Below are 17,170 nucleotides of genomic sequence, written 5' to 3'. Positions count from 1 at the left end.
GTGCCAGTTCTGGCAAAGTTGTGTGTGGGCCAGTTCTGGCGGTTTTGCTGGGGTGATTATGGCCCAATGCCGGCAATGCTGGTTCAGTTTCGGCAACCGGATACGGGCCAGTGCCATCAGGGTGTACAAGAATGACGCCGATTCTGGGGCGTCATTCTTGACAGATCTGGCCCAGACTTGGGCCGAGTTAGTTCTTCCGGCCTGCCGGATTGGGCCATTATCGGGCCAAACCATTTTGGCTACCTGGGATATCATTTTCCATGAGCTGCTTCAAAGCAATGATGAGCCCTTTATATATATATATTGCTATGCTCACAAGCTCAACTTGGTACTCTGCCACACTTGTAGAGCTGTGCCAGAAGTGTGTGATCTCTTTGAAACATTGGAGAGTGTCTATTGTTTCTTCAGTGTGTCTATCGTGAATCTTAAAAAGATCCGCTTGCTATCTGGGTCTGATGTGCAGAAGCTCCTGGGCTTGCAGAAAAGTGAACTTGTCCAGCTGTCTAAAACCCGATGGGCATGCCAGGTGAAGTCAGTGAGAGCTATGATTCAGAATCTACAAGCTGTCTTAAGGTGCCTGGAAGAGAGTGCAACATCTCTGGCAGTCGGACTGCTGTCCAAACTGGCCAGGTTTTCTAATGCCTCCATGCTGGTGGTGCTCAGAAGTATGCTGTCCACCACAGATGAGCTCCATGAGTACCATCAGAATGATTTCGTGGACTTGGCCCAAGCAACATTCTTCATGGATGCAATCCTTGACACACTGAAATAAATTTGTATTGTTCTTATTGCACTGCATTTGATATTTCAGGTTGCCTCATAGCCTCATCTGGCCATGGACAGCAGATGAAAACTAGCCTCTTGGCTAATTCTGGCTCATTTATGTTTTATTGTACACACGATTTGTGCATTGTCCCTTTTATTGAAACCAATAAAATAAAAATAAATGCGCACAGATGAAATGGCAGAGACGCTTTACAAGGAAGCAAAAGCCATTTGTGATGCAAAAAATATGTCTATAGGACTATAAAGTGTCAAGGGCTCATCTAGGCGCAGGAGAGTACCCATGTCTTGACCGCATGGTAAATGAGCTAAACAGCAGATTTTCTGGCGGATTTGTAATAATTCTGGGCCATATACGGGCCGGAACTAAGACACAAGGGCCAGATCTGGCCTGTATATGGCCCAGATCCGCTTGCTATCTGGGAAGCCAAACAAGACAGCAACTGTAAAGGATAAACAACAAGAAGAGATGCAGCTGTGCAGAAAAGGATGAAAGACAAGACATCAACAATAGGAATAGGATGAAAGATGAGACAGGCCAGTCCACAGACAGGGACGATCAAGGATGACAAACAATAATAGTAACAGACAAGACAGACAGCAACAATATAATATGAGAGACAGACAGCAACAGTAGAGAAGGGAAGATGAGAGGAGCAAGACAAAGTGAAATTAAAGCTGCTTCGCAGCGATGAGGCGGGGCCAGGCAATTTCCGACAAGTTTAGGAGCAATAAGCGAGAGAATAGGACAACAGGAAAGTTGACATTCCAATGTTAATTTTGTACATTCGTATCGTAAAACATTTGTAAAACATTTTGATGCGTTGTAAGCTCGATTTTGATAATTCAACAATGGTCAATGAGTTTGTGAATTACAGTCTGAAGATCCAGTGTAGCAAGTTTGGTGTTAATTGATTGAAAAATGTTGGATGAGATATGTTTATTAATTTTTACAGGTTTTGTTTGCTTTTCTTCATAATTGAACATTAACTTCAGCAGCTGTGTACTCAGTCAGTTGCCAATCAATCGATTTAGTCATTGTAATCCTCGGCGGGGGTTGGGTAGGGTTGCCAACAGCGATGTCTCCGATTCGTGGAGCTTGTGTTGGATTATGGGTAACGTAGTTTTCTCTGTATGAAGTGTTGGTTTCAGAGGACAGAATTAAACATATTTTAAAAAATTCAATTTTTGAGATAAAATTCTAAAAAAAAATCATACTACATCTTGGATATGTGGCTAATGTTGTCACTTTTTATGAGGATGATCAGCCATTGATTTGGCGAGAATAAATAGGAACTATATACAGAACTGTTAACAGTAAAACCTTTTGATGTGCTGTGGGCTCAATTTTTCATATTTCAAAAATCTGTGAGGATCCTTTGGTAAGGACAGTCTGAAGATACAGTAGATCCATTTTGGTGTCAATTGAACTAAAAATGTGGGAGGAGATAGGTTTGATAGGTTTTACAGTTTATGAAGAAATCAGAGTGATGGACTTCAAAATTCCTGCAAGGTCAAAGTGTATGAAAGTTTTGTCTCACTTGGGCCTACATTCACGTGGTGGTTTTACAGTGATAGCACCTATGGCTGATTTGTTATGATTTTTTTTAAGTTTTAAACTTTAGACTGTTGCTGTAGCGCCACCTTCAGGTTTATTGACCTACAATGCAGGTTGAGGACTTTGGGTATACTACTGGAGCTATGTGCAAATCTTGGTGATTTTTTGTCCACGGGAAGTTAGACTTCAGTGGAAGATGGAGAATAATAATAATAATCAAAATTCCTGCAAGGTCAGAGTGTATGAAAGTTTTGTCTCACTTGGGCCTACATTCACGTGGTGGTTTTACTGTGATGGCACCTATGGCTGATTTGTTATGATTTTTTAAAGTTTTAAACTTTAGACTGTTGCTGTAGCGCCACCTTCAGGTTTATTGACCTACAATGCAGGTTGAGGACTTTGGGTATACTACTGGAGCTATGTGCAAATCTTGGTGATTTTTTGTCCACGGGAAGTTAGACTTCAGTGGAAGATGGAGAATAATAATAATAATCAAAATTCCTGCAAGGTCAGAGTGTATGAAAGTTTTGTCTCACTTGGGCCTACATTCACGTGGTGGTTTTACTGTGATGGCACCTATGGCTGATTTGTTATGATTTCTTTAAGTTTTAAACTTTAGACTGTTGCTGTAGCGCCACCTTCAGGTTTATTGACCTACAATGCAGGTTGAGGACTTTGGGTATACTACTGGAGCTATGTGCACATTTTTGTGATTTTTTGTCCACAGGAAGTTGGACTTCAGTGGAAGATGGAGAATAATAATAATAAGTAAAACATTTTAATGCATTGTAAGCTCAATTTTGATAATTCAATAATCTGGTCAATGAGTTTGTGAATGACAGTTTGAAGATCCAGTGTAGCAACTTTAGTATTAATTGATTGAAAAATGTGGGTTACAGGTTTTGTTAGCTTTTTTTTTTCATAATTGAAAATTAACTTCAGCAGCTGTGTACTCAGTCAGTTGCCAATCAATCAATTTAGTCATTGTAATCCTCGGCGGGGGTTGGGTAGGGTTGCCAACAGCGATGTCTCAGATTCGTGGAGCTTGCGTTGGATTGTGGGTAATGTAGTTTTCTCTGTATGAAGTGTTGGTTTCAGAGGACAGAATTAAACATATTTTTAAAAATTCAATTTTTGAGATAAAATTCTGAAAAAAATCATACTACATCTTGGATATGTGGCCAATGTTGTCACTCTTTATGAGGATGATCAGACATTGATTTGGCGAGAATTAATAGGAACTATACAGAACTGTTAACAGTGAAACCTTTTGATGTGCTGTGGGCTCAATTTTTCATATTTCAAAAATCTGTGAGGATCCTTTGGTAAGGACAGTCTGTAGATACAGTATATTAATTTTGGTGTCAATTGAACAAAAAATGTGGGAGGAGATATGTTTGATAGGTTTTACAGTTTATGAAGAAATCAGAGTGATGGACTTCAAAATTCCTGCAAGGTCAAAGTGTATGAAGGTTTTGTCTCACTTGGGACTACATTCACGTGGTGGTTTTACAGTGATAGCACCTATGGCTGATTTGTTATGATTTTTTTAAGTTTTAAACTTTAGACTGTTGCTGTAGCGCCACCTTCAGGTTTATTGACCTACAATGCAGGTTGAGGACTTTGGATATAGTACTGGAGCTATGTGCAAATTTTGGTGATTTTTTGTCCATGGGAAGTTAGACTTCAGTGGAAGGAGAATAATAATAATAATAATAATAATATAGGCAAATACAATAGGGTTCCGGCAGCTACGCTGCCTGGCCCCTAACAAGACGTTAGCACTACTGAGAAGGACAATTTAGGAAATACAGCTGAGACAAAGACATGGACAGTTGAGGAGATGTGTGAAGTTCTGTATATAGTTCTGTATAAGGTAAGAGTAAGTTTCATTAAACATGTCAAAAGTTGCTCAAGTGTGAATAGTTGATTGTTTGGTATGTTTAACATGAATACGAAACATTTTTGTGCAGTCTGATATTAGATAGATAGATAGATAGATAGATAGATAGATAGATAGATAGATAGATAGATCTACAGAATAAAGGGTTTAAAAACATAACCAGACTACTGTTTACTCCCTTAAGTGGATAAAATTATCCCCAGGCAGATCCATATCTAGAGCTAACTTAAGCAATTTGTCTGTTTCGCTTGAACTTAATTTCTGGGGGTAAGCAGCTAGGAACAGTAGTTAGCTACGTATGGCTATTTATTTCTAATATTTAGTTACACTATATGAAAATGTTTAATTCCCCAGACCTTCTGGGCTAAGCCCCAGATGTCCTCCAAACCTAGAAACGCCTCTGGCTATCACAAGCCATTATTGGTACAATTCCACCTTACAGTACATGTAATCTCTATTGGACTGGAGCCCTGGCACCTACCAGACCCAATCAAACGGTCAGCTTGTTTTCAGAGTTCCCCGAGTGCATTCTGAACTTGGAAGGGCTTCCATGTGTGTGTGTGTGTGTGTGTGTGTGTGTGTGTGTGTGTGTGTGTGTTTGCTTGTGTGGAGATGTTTTTGCGGCTTGTGAGATCAAACAAGCCATCAGGGTAAATACTGTAGTGTTGATGTAGATGCTGACTTGCCTAACATTTTAAACACTTTTTACCCCGTTTTGAATGGACTGAGTTTCCTGATGATGTTTCCCTGCTTAAAGGCTCCCCTGTGTTGCAGAATGATATTGTGATATCCCAGTAATGTGTGACTGCTCTTCTGAACCTTCCCCAGATAGCAAGCGGATCTGGGCCATATGTGGGCCGGAACTAAGCCACAAGTGCCAGATCTGGCCTGTATATGACCCTGATCGGATTGCTGTCTGGGTCGTCTTCTGGACGGTTATACCCCCCTTCCCATACTGTTTTTGGTCAAAATTGGCCGGTGAGTTTGCAAAGCGATATCTCTGGAAGCCTGAATCCAATTTTGAGGGTTGATATCTCATTTGAACCGTCAAAGCCAGTAAAATCAAGGGGTGGCAGACAGCATGACACCAGGGGTGAATTTCATGTTGCAATTCTGCATTCTCGCCACTATGCCACTATCCACGCCACGGAACCCACAACTAAGCCTCTGAGTGGGCTAGAGACACATGGTCTTCGTCCGTGGGTGCAGGTGGGTGGCACAGAGAGGGGTTCACTGTCCCCAACTGGCTCTGACCAGAGGGGGCGGAGTTTTACCACCACGCCACAGACCCTACACCTCACCCCCTGAGTGGGCTAGAGAGACATGGTCTTCACCGGTGGGTACAGGCGCGTGGCCTGGAGAGGGGTACATTGTCCCTGACCGGCTCTGACCCAAGGGGGAGGACTCATTGTGTTCATAGTCAAATGAGAGAAAAGCACACAGAAAACTGCATATGTAGAGTATGTAAGAAGATATGATACATTGTATCATAGATAGTCTGGAAGTAATGGTTTACTTGGGAGGAGGGGCACATTTAGCGTGAGAGGTTCCCGTAACTTAGAGTAAATGTTTTGTCTGGAAGGGGTATTGCACGTGGGGTGGGGGGACATGAGCACGAGAAACGTGTGTATGTTTGTGTGTGGAGATGTTTTCCATCTGCTGGATGAACATAATATTAGTCTTACACATTCATTTCCTATGGCAGTCAATTCTGACCGAGAACTGTTTCAAAGTTGAATAAATCGCTCAAAATTCAATGCAAGTGGTGATCAATTCTATATGTTCAGAGGCCTCGGCCCAATCCCAATACCCCCCCTTAGCCCTAGCCATTGGCCCTACCCCTACATTTTGCGCGTCTCCACGTAGGGTAGTTGTAGCTTAAACTGTTCAGTAGAGGTCATTGTGAATCGTTTCCAGAAGGTTTTCCAAGTCATTATGCAGCTGTGGGTCCGCTAGGCCTACTATCTGGGTTTACTTATAAGGCAGCTGTAGTTCAGGAGGTAGAGCGTGTCGTCCAATGATCGTAGGGTCGGCAGTTCGAATCCTGGCTCCTCCTGTCCACATTTTGAAGTGTCCTTGGGCAAGACACGGAACCCCAAATTGCTCCCAGTGAGCAGGCTAGCACATTGCATGGCAGCTGCCGCCATTGGTGTGTGTGAATGGGTGAATGAGAGGCCATTGTAAAGTGCTTTGGATAAAAACGCTATTAAGTGCAGTCCATTTACCATTTACTTGCGTCTCCTACAGCCACACCAAATGCTCAACCGGAAGTCATCACTGAACTAAACCTGCTCCTTTTGAATTTAAATCCCATTTATTTTATTTGCCTTGCATAACAATACATGGTTTGACCACAATTTAATTTGTTGAAAAAAAATGAAATTAACTAAACACTATTGCTAAGCAGAACAAACACAAATTGAGTATAACCTCCATTGTCATAATCAGAAAGCCACATCATAATTTAACAAGCTGCCAATAAGCAACAAGCTTACCCTGGAGATTCCGTTCGGAACTTTGCCGTTACGTCGGAACACTGCCATGTCATGGTCTGCTGCTGGCGACTTCGCCCTCGGAGGGACAATCCCCACTGCACAGGGTCAAAGGTGAACAGATCAGAACAGAGCAATACACAACTATGTCAACTATGGCCGTGTCCACACGTACATGGGTATTTTTGAAACTGGGGTTTTTCTTCCATTATTAAAAAAAATCTCTGTCCACATGAAAATGCAAAATGGCGCTGCCTAAGCTGTCGCTGGCTCATTTTTGTTTGATGGCGCCATGGTAATGAGCCTGTAACACGCACGTCAAATAGGCTGCTTGCTGTCACAGTCACTTTTGGACTTCTGCTCCACTCCAATTTAGATTTTTAGCCCTTTATTCACCAGGAGAAAACACAAGAGTAACAGCATTTTGGTAACCGAGAGCTGCAGAGTTGTGTGGTTGAGTCCACATGGTTCTCATTACGGCATTTTATGTAAACAGGAGGTAACAGCGATGTTAAAAACAAGCCCAAAACACCAGTTTTCCTGTCCACACGACAACAATGAAAGTGTAGTTTCTAAAAATGTTCACCCTGGACGGAGTTTTTTTTTTTTTAAGTCTGGTTTCAGTGACCTAGAATGACATTTACATGTGGATGGAAGGCCAAACTGCATAAAAAAATGACCGTTTTCATATTGCATATGTCTATAAGAAAAAATCTGGAAAAACACTTCTGCCACAACAACAAATGGAAAAACAGTCCATGACATCCTGCATCCTTCAGGGTTAAAGTTAGCACTGTACCTTTATTACCTCCACCCAGGACGAAGTCTGGGGGAGGAGGTTATGTTATCGGTGTGTTAGTTACTAACGTTAGTTAGTTTGTTACTCAGCAGGATTATTCAAAAACTACCAGACTTATTTTCATGAAACTCGGTGGAGGGGTGTAGCATGGTAATCTGCAGTGTGAGCTTGTGAGATCAGGATCGTCTCACAAGGCTAGTAGCATGGGCCAAGGAAGGACCCATTACATTTTGGAGTGGATCTGCAAATTATTTGTCACTTTCGTTAACATTGCCAGGTAGACCAGACCAGCACATATGGGTACTTTGCAATGTTTAATACATGCATGGCTAGCTAGCTTCTAGCTATAATGTAATCGATCATGCTGGGAAGAGGTGATTCAGCTAGCTAGCTACCTAGCTATTTTGTGGGTATTAGGACTGAAATAATTTAATCATGGCATGATGCTGAAGATCTGCTTTGAATTAGCGTTATTATAATATATATATATAATTAGAGTTATGCTCCCAGCTAGCTATATTACAGTACTACTGTTGGGCTTCACATCTAGCTAGGTAGCTGAGATATATCAGATAGATTGCAAAGCCGAAGAGCAGCCATTCGGCCAACCCCAGCTGATGCATCAGCAGCATGAAAAAAAAAAAAAAAATTTGTCTCCTCTAAGTATCAGTAGCCTAATGTCACTGCACATGCTGACGACATGCATTATGGACAAATGTCTGCGCTCTCTGAGTGCCCTTTTAGTTCATGTTAGATCGGGTTAGAGTTAGGGTATAGTACTTTATTCATGTTGGATTGGGTTAGGGTTAGCACTGTACCTTTATTCATGTTGGATTGCCTGTCCTGGTCCAGCTCCTGGACATCGCTGCTATTGGTCCTTTCCCCTGGCATCTGGTCTTGTCGGTATCCAAACTTGTGCTGTAAGACAGAGCGTATCATCTGTCAGAGTATCATCTTCATCCAGTCAAAAGACATATATTTACATATGGATAGGGTGACTCCGCCTACCCTTCCATAGCTCTAAGTCACTTTCTAATCCAAACACCTAATTTGTTATGCATTGTTGTAGATTAGCAGTCATGGGATTATGATTAGAAAGTCCATTGCCGGATTGTACCTGTAGGAGCAGGTTGGTGTCAAAGCCCACATCTTTTAAGTAGATCTGGCACAAGCAGAAGCGCACGGTGACGACCACATCCCTACCACATCACGACACCAGCTGGCACGAATGGGGAGCATGGCGGAGTGACCACTAACAGTGGTTGACTCCACATTTGCGTTCAAGATCTTACCGCTCTTTTGTCAATGATTTCCGCAAACCAGTTATGCAGCTATGGTGCGCGCTTGCGTCCAAAAGCATCAAATTCATCAGACTAGTGACATTTCAGAATCTCTAAGACCATATTAGTAGATCTTGGTGATATCAATTCCAAATTTTAGAGTTTGGAGCATAGACTAATTAGTGTGTGATTGGCAGCTGTTTTAACTACAGTCATGTAATCCCAGATAGCAAGTGGATCTGGGCCATATACAGGCCAGATCTGGCCCTTGTGGCTTAGTTCCGGCCCATATATGGCCCAGATCTGCTTGCTATCTGGGATCACTTCCTGAAAGGCACTTTAGGGAAGCAAAAACAGGTTGAGATACTGTAGAGAGCATGAAATGATGAAAGGATGAAAAGAAGCGATGAGTAGCACATACGGAGAGCCGTGATTGTTTAGTGGAAGTAAAATCCCAGACAGCAATCCGATCAGGGCCATATACAGGCCAGATCTGGCACTTGTGGCTTAGTTCTGGCCCATATATGGCCCAGATCCGCTTGCTATCTGGGATGTGAAGTAGTAAGTGGATGTAATGTAAGTGTCCCAGATAGCAAGCGGATCTGGGCCATATACAGGCCAGATCTGGCCCTTGTGGCTTAGTTCCGGCCCATATATGGCCCAGATCCGCTTGCTATATGGGGTGTGTGTGGGCATACGTATTGTCTGCGTGAACTTGAGGCTGTCTGTTATTGGTCTGTCTATTATTCATGGTGGGGCTGGAGAGGGAGGTGATGGTTTTTAATGATGGTGGATGATGGGATTCCAGGGACAGGGGTTGTAGCCGCTGGTGGAAGGGAGCGGCGCGATTCTCTCCCCGGCGCCGCCGTCGCCAAATACCTTTGTGCTGCGGGACTCGTGGTCGTCGCGGTAACCATCGTCCAGGCTCACGCCGCGTAGCCAGGCGGCGCTGTCGAGGGGCAGGGGGGGGAGGGAGGGGGGTGGGGAGGAGGGAGACTCCATGGGGTAGTAGGATTTTGGGAGGGGGGGCCGCGGGGGACCGATCTCCTAAAACAACGGGGGCGGGGGAAGGAGAGGAGGAGAAAAGGAGAGGAGGAGGAGGAGGAGAAAAGGAGAGGAGGAGGAGGAGGAAGAGAAAGCGCTGTGCATCAGGAGTGATAAAAAGCCAGGCGGGAGTGCAGAGCAGAGAGGATCATGGGACGATTGGAGGAATGGAGCCCTGAGGTGAGGTCAGGGGGTGAGAGGCTGTGGTCGTCCAATGAGATGCCAGGACTGGTGCACAGTGTTCACACCCACTTTTCCAATCCCACCAATCAGATTAGTAACAAGACCACCAGGAAAAATAAATGCCAGGGGGACACCCCTATTGTAAGCATTGCACACTTCCCTTTTCTAGAATAGAGGCTGTAATCAAGAAACAAATGGCCAAACACAGCAAAATAAATTGTAATTTGTTTCTTGGCTTGAACACTGCTTCTCCAATGAATTGCTCCAAGAAGAAGAAGAAGAAGAAGAAGAAAGCCCTCCGGATGATTGTTAACAGAGAACTAGAGAGCAGGTCAATTTATCATCATATTGGCCAAGATACCCATTAAGGGCAGTCCAACTTTCTTTGGTTGTGCGCTCATTACTCAGTGCCATCAGTCCTGTTACCCAGATAGCAAGCGGATCTGGGCCATATACAGGCTAGATCTGGCCCTTGTGGCTTAGTTCCGGCCCATATATGGCCCAGAATTTTTACACATCCGCTTGCTATCTGGGTAGTGATTTGTCTGAGTTTACATTTTCTAATTCTTTGCTAAAAGAAGTCCACAGAAGCATCATTAATCCTCAGCGCAGTAACTTAGAATGAGTAAACCTGAGTTCACTTCAGTCAATCTCAGTGTGGCCATGGAAAAAAAATTGCCAGTCAATTTCACACAAAAAAAAATTTAACGAGCAGGATATGGTTTCTTGATCAACCCCAACAAGGTTCTCCAGAATCACATTAACCTGCTAAATTTGGTATACCTTGAGGAGAAAAGGAAAGTAATTTGAAAACAGATCTGTATGGCTTGTGGACTGACTTAAGCCTACAGTATATCCTTATTTATCAGGATAACGACACTACTAATATAGAGGGCACCTGTCAATGTGATTGATTTATGACCCCTAATTAGATATGCAAATGAGATGAAACGTATTTTATGACCTGCACCTGGTCCGGGGTGTGTGTGCTGCTGTTCTTCTGTGTGTCTGAGGTGTGTGCGTGTTTGGGTAATCTGTGTGTCTGAGGTGTGTGCGTGATTGGGTATTCTGTGTGACGGTGTGTGTGTGTGTTTGAGAGTTTGTGAGGTGTGCTCTAATGAGGTTGATGTCCTTTAGATAACATATTGTGTGTGCGTGGCTGTGGGTTTGTGAGGCGCGACTTGTGCCCCCCCTGTCTGTCCCCGGTGCTGACCCCCACCACCCAGACAAGCCCTGTGTGTGCGTGGCTGTGGGTTTGTGAGGCGCGACTTGTGCCCCCCCCCTGTCTGTCCCCGGTGCTGACCCCCACCACCCAGACAAGCCCTGTGTGTGCGTGGCTGTGGGTTTGTGAGGCGCGACTTGTGCCCCCCCTGTCTGTCCCCGGTGCTGACCCCCACCACCCAGACAAGCCCTGTGTGTGTGTGGCTGTCGGTTTGTGAGGCGCGACTTGTGCCCCCCTGTCTGTCCCCCACCCAGACAAGGCCTGTGTGTGCGTGGCTGTCGGTTTGTGAGGCGCGACTTGTGCCCCCCCTGTCTGTCCCCGGTGCTGACCCCCACCACCCAGACAAGCCCTGTGTGTGCGTGGCTGTCGGTTTGTGAGGCGCGACTTGTGCCCCCCTGTCTGTCCCCCACCCAGACAAGGCCTGTGTGTGCGTGGCTGTCGGTTTGTGAGGCGCGACTTGTGCCCCCCCCTGTCTGTCCCCGGTGCTGACCCCCACCACCCAGACAAGCCCTGTGTGTGCGTGGCTGTCGGTTTGTGAGGCGCGACTTGTGCCCCCCTGTCTGTCCCCCACCCAGACAAGGCCTGTGTGTGCGTGGCTGTCGGTTTGTGAGGCGCGACTTGTGCCCCCCCTGTCTGTCCCCGGTGCTGACCCCCACCACCCAGACAAGCCCTGTGTGTGCGTGGCTGTCGGTTTGTGAGGCGCGACTTGTGCCCCCCTGTCTGTCCCCCACCCAGACAAGGCCTGTGTGTGCGTGGCTGTCGGTTTGTGAGGCGCGACTTGTGCCCCCCCTGTCTGTCCCCGGTGCTGACCCCCACCACCCAGACAAGCCCTGTGTGTGCGTGGCTGTCGGTTTGTGAGGCGCGACTTGTGCCCCCCTGTCTGTCCCCCACCCAGACAAGGCCTGTGTGTGTGTGTGTGCTGCTCTTCTGTGTGACGGTGTGTGCGTGGATGGTGATTCTGTGTGTGACGGTATGTGCGTGGATGGGCTGAGAGTTTGTGAGGATGGGGCTAAGGTCAGACTGCAATAGAATATTGGCCTGCAACGGTGCTGGTGGTAGTACGGTCACTAGAGATAGGATTTTTTCTCAGTGTTTATGGTTTTAAATACATAATTATAAACGGTAAGGATGGAGGGGTTGGAGGCGTGGTGTCTGGTTTTAGTGTGTTTTTTTCACTGTGTGTGTGTGTGTGTGAGTGTGTTTCTACTGAGTGATTATGGGTCGTTAAACGGGGAGATTCTTAGCGCTGTGTTATATAAGGATAAGCTCATTACAGCCGAGGCTGTTCATAACCGAGAGACCATCACGGTACTAGCCACCGCTCTGCATTCTCTCTCTCACGACCTCAACCCAGACGATGGCGAGTTCTCCTCCGTGTCACACGCCGGACCACCACCCGCGTATCAGAATTCCTATAGTCGATCATAGTCCTACTTTATGCCGTGCGCCTAAAAAAGTGGTGCCGCGAGATTTGGCATTAACGAGACGGCCTGGTAGTTTGCTCCGTAATCTGTATGATTATGACATTGACAGAGAGTTCAGCTGGATGCTCAGCGATTTTAGACTGGCGGGGTATGTCTATGATAAAGAGGAATCAACTGTCAAGATTTCAACTACTAATGTAGCGGCAGAACTAGATAAAAACGGGGTGGTTTTTGACAGAGAGTCTTGGTGGTCGTTTAAAGGGGCCGTTTTATCAAATCTGCGTCAATTGGAAATACCTGAAAACGAGGTTTTATACAATAAGCTCGTTAAATGTGGTGAAAAACAATATTTTGTTTTTGCCGACAGGGATTCTAAAAAAACAGGCACTTATGTGTATGTATGCGGTGGAAATTATAGAAATACCATTATTGCAAACCCTAATGATTTATCGAATGTAATCGCAGACTCTGATGCTCTTTTCGTTTTTCCTTTAAGCGATGTGCACATAATGTACGATATTTTTGATAGAATAGATGACATTTTTCGTTGGAGGAATGTCTTGGAGGATTTTAATGGTATTAAACGTACTTTATTCATAAACAATCTTGAATACTTCAACCAGACATAGTGGTTGATTCTAAAAGACTTGATATGGCAGATATGACTTGATATGGGTTTCTTTTTTTAATGTCTTCTATGAATTTTTAATTTTTAATTTTACGGTTGATAGATGAATGTGTGTGTGTGTCAATGAGAGACTTTCTTAAATCATTCATTCCCCTAGGCCTTTCAGCATCCCATCAAAGACTAAATGATGAAACGGTCAAGTAAAGCCCCTCCCACGTTGTCCTCCAACTCCTACGGTATAAAACCTCTCTTGACCCGTGACGGGGCAGTTGCCAGCACAAGCACACAGAACTATGACATGGCTAGTGTTAATGGGGGTAAAACGTCTGTTAAAGACAATGAGTCAGCTAAAGACTATGATTCAGATGACGGTTGGGTATCTAGTTGGGTTGATGCCTACGGGGGCTCACAATATGAAGCAGAAGCCGGATACGATGTTATTCCACCCATGAATTATGCTGATGACCAATTAACCAGCCATCCCTATTTAATATTGGGTAAACCTCTCACTACATTAGGAGTGCATATTGTAAAGGTGTCGACATGTATGATACTTGAGGACGTAATTAGTGATAGGTTAAAGCTGACATGTTACGGCTGTAAAATACAGCATCCTAGCCAAATGCAGCATCCGTGTCTATTTGACCCCCCTGCTCATTTCCTTGAAACAAATGCAGTTGATATATTACTTGAAATAGTGGTTCCGGCGCTACCACAGATTTTGTCTGATGTGCTAGCAAAAAAGGGTCTTTATCCATCGCCACAGAAAATTATTGGATGTATTGAAACAGTGATATACGAACTGCAAGCTGAAAAACAAATCTGCACCAAGTTGAGAGAGATCCGGAACACGTTGATGGATAAAGATGTCAAAGACGCTGTAGAGAACACATTGATGCGGTGGCGCGGCATTATTTCTTCATAAAAAATATCATCGTCGTATCATCATCATCATCATCAATGAGAAGATGGGCAACCGATTCACATCAATCGTGGTGGAAGAGCCTCGTGTCATCGATGAGGTCGTTCTCAAGGGGCAATTGACCTCATTATTGTATTCTGTGATTGTAGATGAAATTGCTCAAATACATAATAATCATGTAGCGGGCGGTGATTCTACAACTAATCAAGATGCGAGCGTTAGGACATCCGGGCGTCTATGCAACTTAAAGAAACTCATGAAGCGTGGGAGGGAGATAGCCAGCGACTGGACGCGTCTGCTGGAGATGTGCTCCGATGCGCATGCCCCTTGTCACATGACCGTGTCATTGGTTTTAAATTGCATGTCTCAGCCTACATGGGGTTGTTTAAATATGGGTACTTTCATTGTTATTTGTACGTTTGTGACTGATTTTTGTATAATGAAAATGTTAAAAAATGAGACCGTTAATGTGTCTATTGTGGCTACTGTTTTAGCCGAATTTCTGATAAGAAAAAACGTTGATAAATGTATTCAATTTTTAAAACTGCTCGATAAGATGTAAAATATGACAAAATGTATTGAGCGTATGTGTGAAATGTATAACTATTCTTGATTATATTCTAAATAAAAATCATTGTATCAGTAACAACCTCTCATTATTTCAAAACAAATCATACCATGGAGTCACGTATGAAGCGCTTATATTATGATCCCACTAGTGAGGGATGTTTCGGGGGCCAACAACGCCTCAAACGAGCACTCGAAGGGAAAGTGGCAAATAATTCTGTGACTAATTGGCTCTCCGGTGAAGATGCTTACACATTGCATAAAGCAAAGCGGATTAACTATCCACGTAGCAGAGTCATGGTCTTTGGTCTAAATCAGCAATTTCAAGCAGACTTGGTCGATATGTCAATGTATGCCGAATATAATGACGACTTTAAATATATGTTGACATGTATAGATGTATTTAGCAAATTTGCCTGGTGTGTATGTATTAAAACTAAAAACGCCAGTGATGTCACCAAGGCGTTTGAGGATGTAATGTCCAGCGGTAGAATACCTTGTAAACTACAGACCGACCATGGAACCGAATTCTACAATACTACGTTTAAAAAACTAATGGGGAAATATAAAATAAACCATTTTTCAACAAATAGTGAGGTAAAGGCCTCTGTAGTGGAGCGATTCAATCGGACTATTAAAGGCCGTATGTGGAGGTATTTGACTGCGGTTAATTCTAAACGATACATTGATGTCTTGGAGGATTTGGTCAGCTCCTATAATAATTCGTTACATACGGCTATTAAGATGAGGCCGTCAGAGGTTTGTCTTGCCAATGAGCGTGTGGTGTTTAACAATTTATACGGTATAGACGGTAATAAAAAACAATCTGTAAGATTCAGGCATGAGGTGGGTGATATTGTAAGGGTTTCAAGAAACCGTGGTATATTTGATAAGGGATATGAACAAACCTACACCCATGAATATTTCACTATAACTGAACGAATTCCACGGTCCCCTCCCATCTACCGGTTAAAGGATTATGATGGAGAACTGATTGAAGGTAATTTTTATGAAGAAGAGTTACAAAAGATTAAATTGAATAAAGGATATCGATTTAAGATTGATAAAATCATATCAAGAAAGAAAACTGGCAAGAAGCGTATGGTTCTAGTGAAATGGTTGGGATGGCCTGAAAAGTTCAACAGTTGGATTCCGGAGCATGAGGTGGTGGACGCATAAGAAACGCAGAGTCCCATATCCTACGTTCATTCATTCATGAATGAATATAGTGTCAAAAATGAGTGATTCAGGAGGATTTTACGTTACACTCCCCTCCAACTCTTCGGCATCTGTTTATCCGGATAATGAGATTGGAAAATACAGGACTAATTTACGCACGGTATTAGACTTACCGGGTATGTGGGAAGTCGCTCTCATCGAAATTAATTACCCCCGTACATGGGAGACTATAGCTGAAAAAGACTGTGTATTTGATATTTGTTTTAATGACCCGGAGATCATTGTTACACAGAGGGTGCCTCACGGTTTCTACACAAGCATCGATGGCATAATCGCTGCTATCAACATCTTTTTAGAGGGGTTACGGGCTAGGTTATCTTATGATGCCGTCCGAAATAAAGTTTATATGCAGTGCGCTGATACTATGGCTCTAAAGTTCAATGTGAAATTATCATCCATTTTGGGATTGGAGTTAGTTGAGGGTCGTGGCTTGATAAAAGCTGTGGGGAGCAAGTCATTTATTTCAGATCTGAATACGGGGCAAGTGAGACATTATGCAAAATACCCCGCGGATCTTTATGGAGCGTTTTACACATTATTTATTTACTGTGATTTTATACGATATCAATTAGTGGGGGATCATTATGTGCCTCTGTTGAGATGTGTACATATATCGGGTGAGCATCAGGATTCAGTCACAGTGTGTTATGACAAGGCACACTACGTTTCGCTTGCAAGACATGTAATCACAGATATATGTATCGATATTAAAAACGATCAGGATCAAACAGTTTTATTTACCCATGGTAAGGTGGTAGTCAAGTTACACTTCCGCCCCGTTCCTCAGAAGTTGCATATCTAAGGTGTAAAGATGGCATACAATGACAGCCGTCGGTATGTCTCTTATTATAAAAGTCAGGCCGGTGGTGGGCATCTACCGGGTTACGCAGGATCATTTACGCAGTACGGACGAGGATTTGGGGGTCTTTTTAGGGGCCTGTATCGCATGGTAGCACCGTTTTTCAGATCGGGTATAGCGCTAGCCAAACCGCATTTAAAGACGGCCGCAAAAGGTTTAGTCAGTGATGTGGTGAGCCGCGTTATGTCTAACAATTTAGGCTCGAATCAGGATGGGTCAGGATTGATGGTAATGACACGCAGGGGTGTGAAGCGGCCGCCCGGGGGT

General features: G+C 43.9%; 1 protein-coding gene across 1 annotated transcript in view; it reads right to left on the bottom strand.

Moving 5' to 3' along the window:
* plekha6 (pleckstrin homology domain containing, family A member 6) overlaps nt 1–17,170 on the bottom strand; it is a gene marked incomplete at its 5' end in the record, with an annotated part of 144,036 nt that overhangs the window by 47,008 nt on the left and 79,858 nt on the right. Inside the window, 2 exons of the mRNA XM_084445716.1 lie at nt 6,740–6,834; nt 8,354–8,453. Of these exons, the coding sequence (XP_084301842.1) occupies nt 6,740–6,834; nt 8,354–8,453 (195 nt within the window). The remainder of the gene's footprint in view (nt 1–6,739; nt 6,835–8,353; nt 8,454–17,170) is intronic.

This window comes from Borostomias antarcticus, assembly GCF_949987555.1.
Source record: "Borostomias antarcticus genome assembly, chromosome: 11".
Taxonomy (NCBI): domain Eukaryota; kingdom Metazoa; phylum Chordata; class Actinopteri; order Stomiiformes; family Stomiidae; genus Borostomias; species Borostomias antarcticus.
The sequence above is the reverse complement of the archived record's forward strand: the minus strand, read 5'-3'. Positions and strand labels throughout refer to the sequence as shown.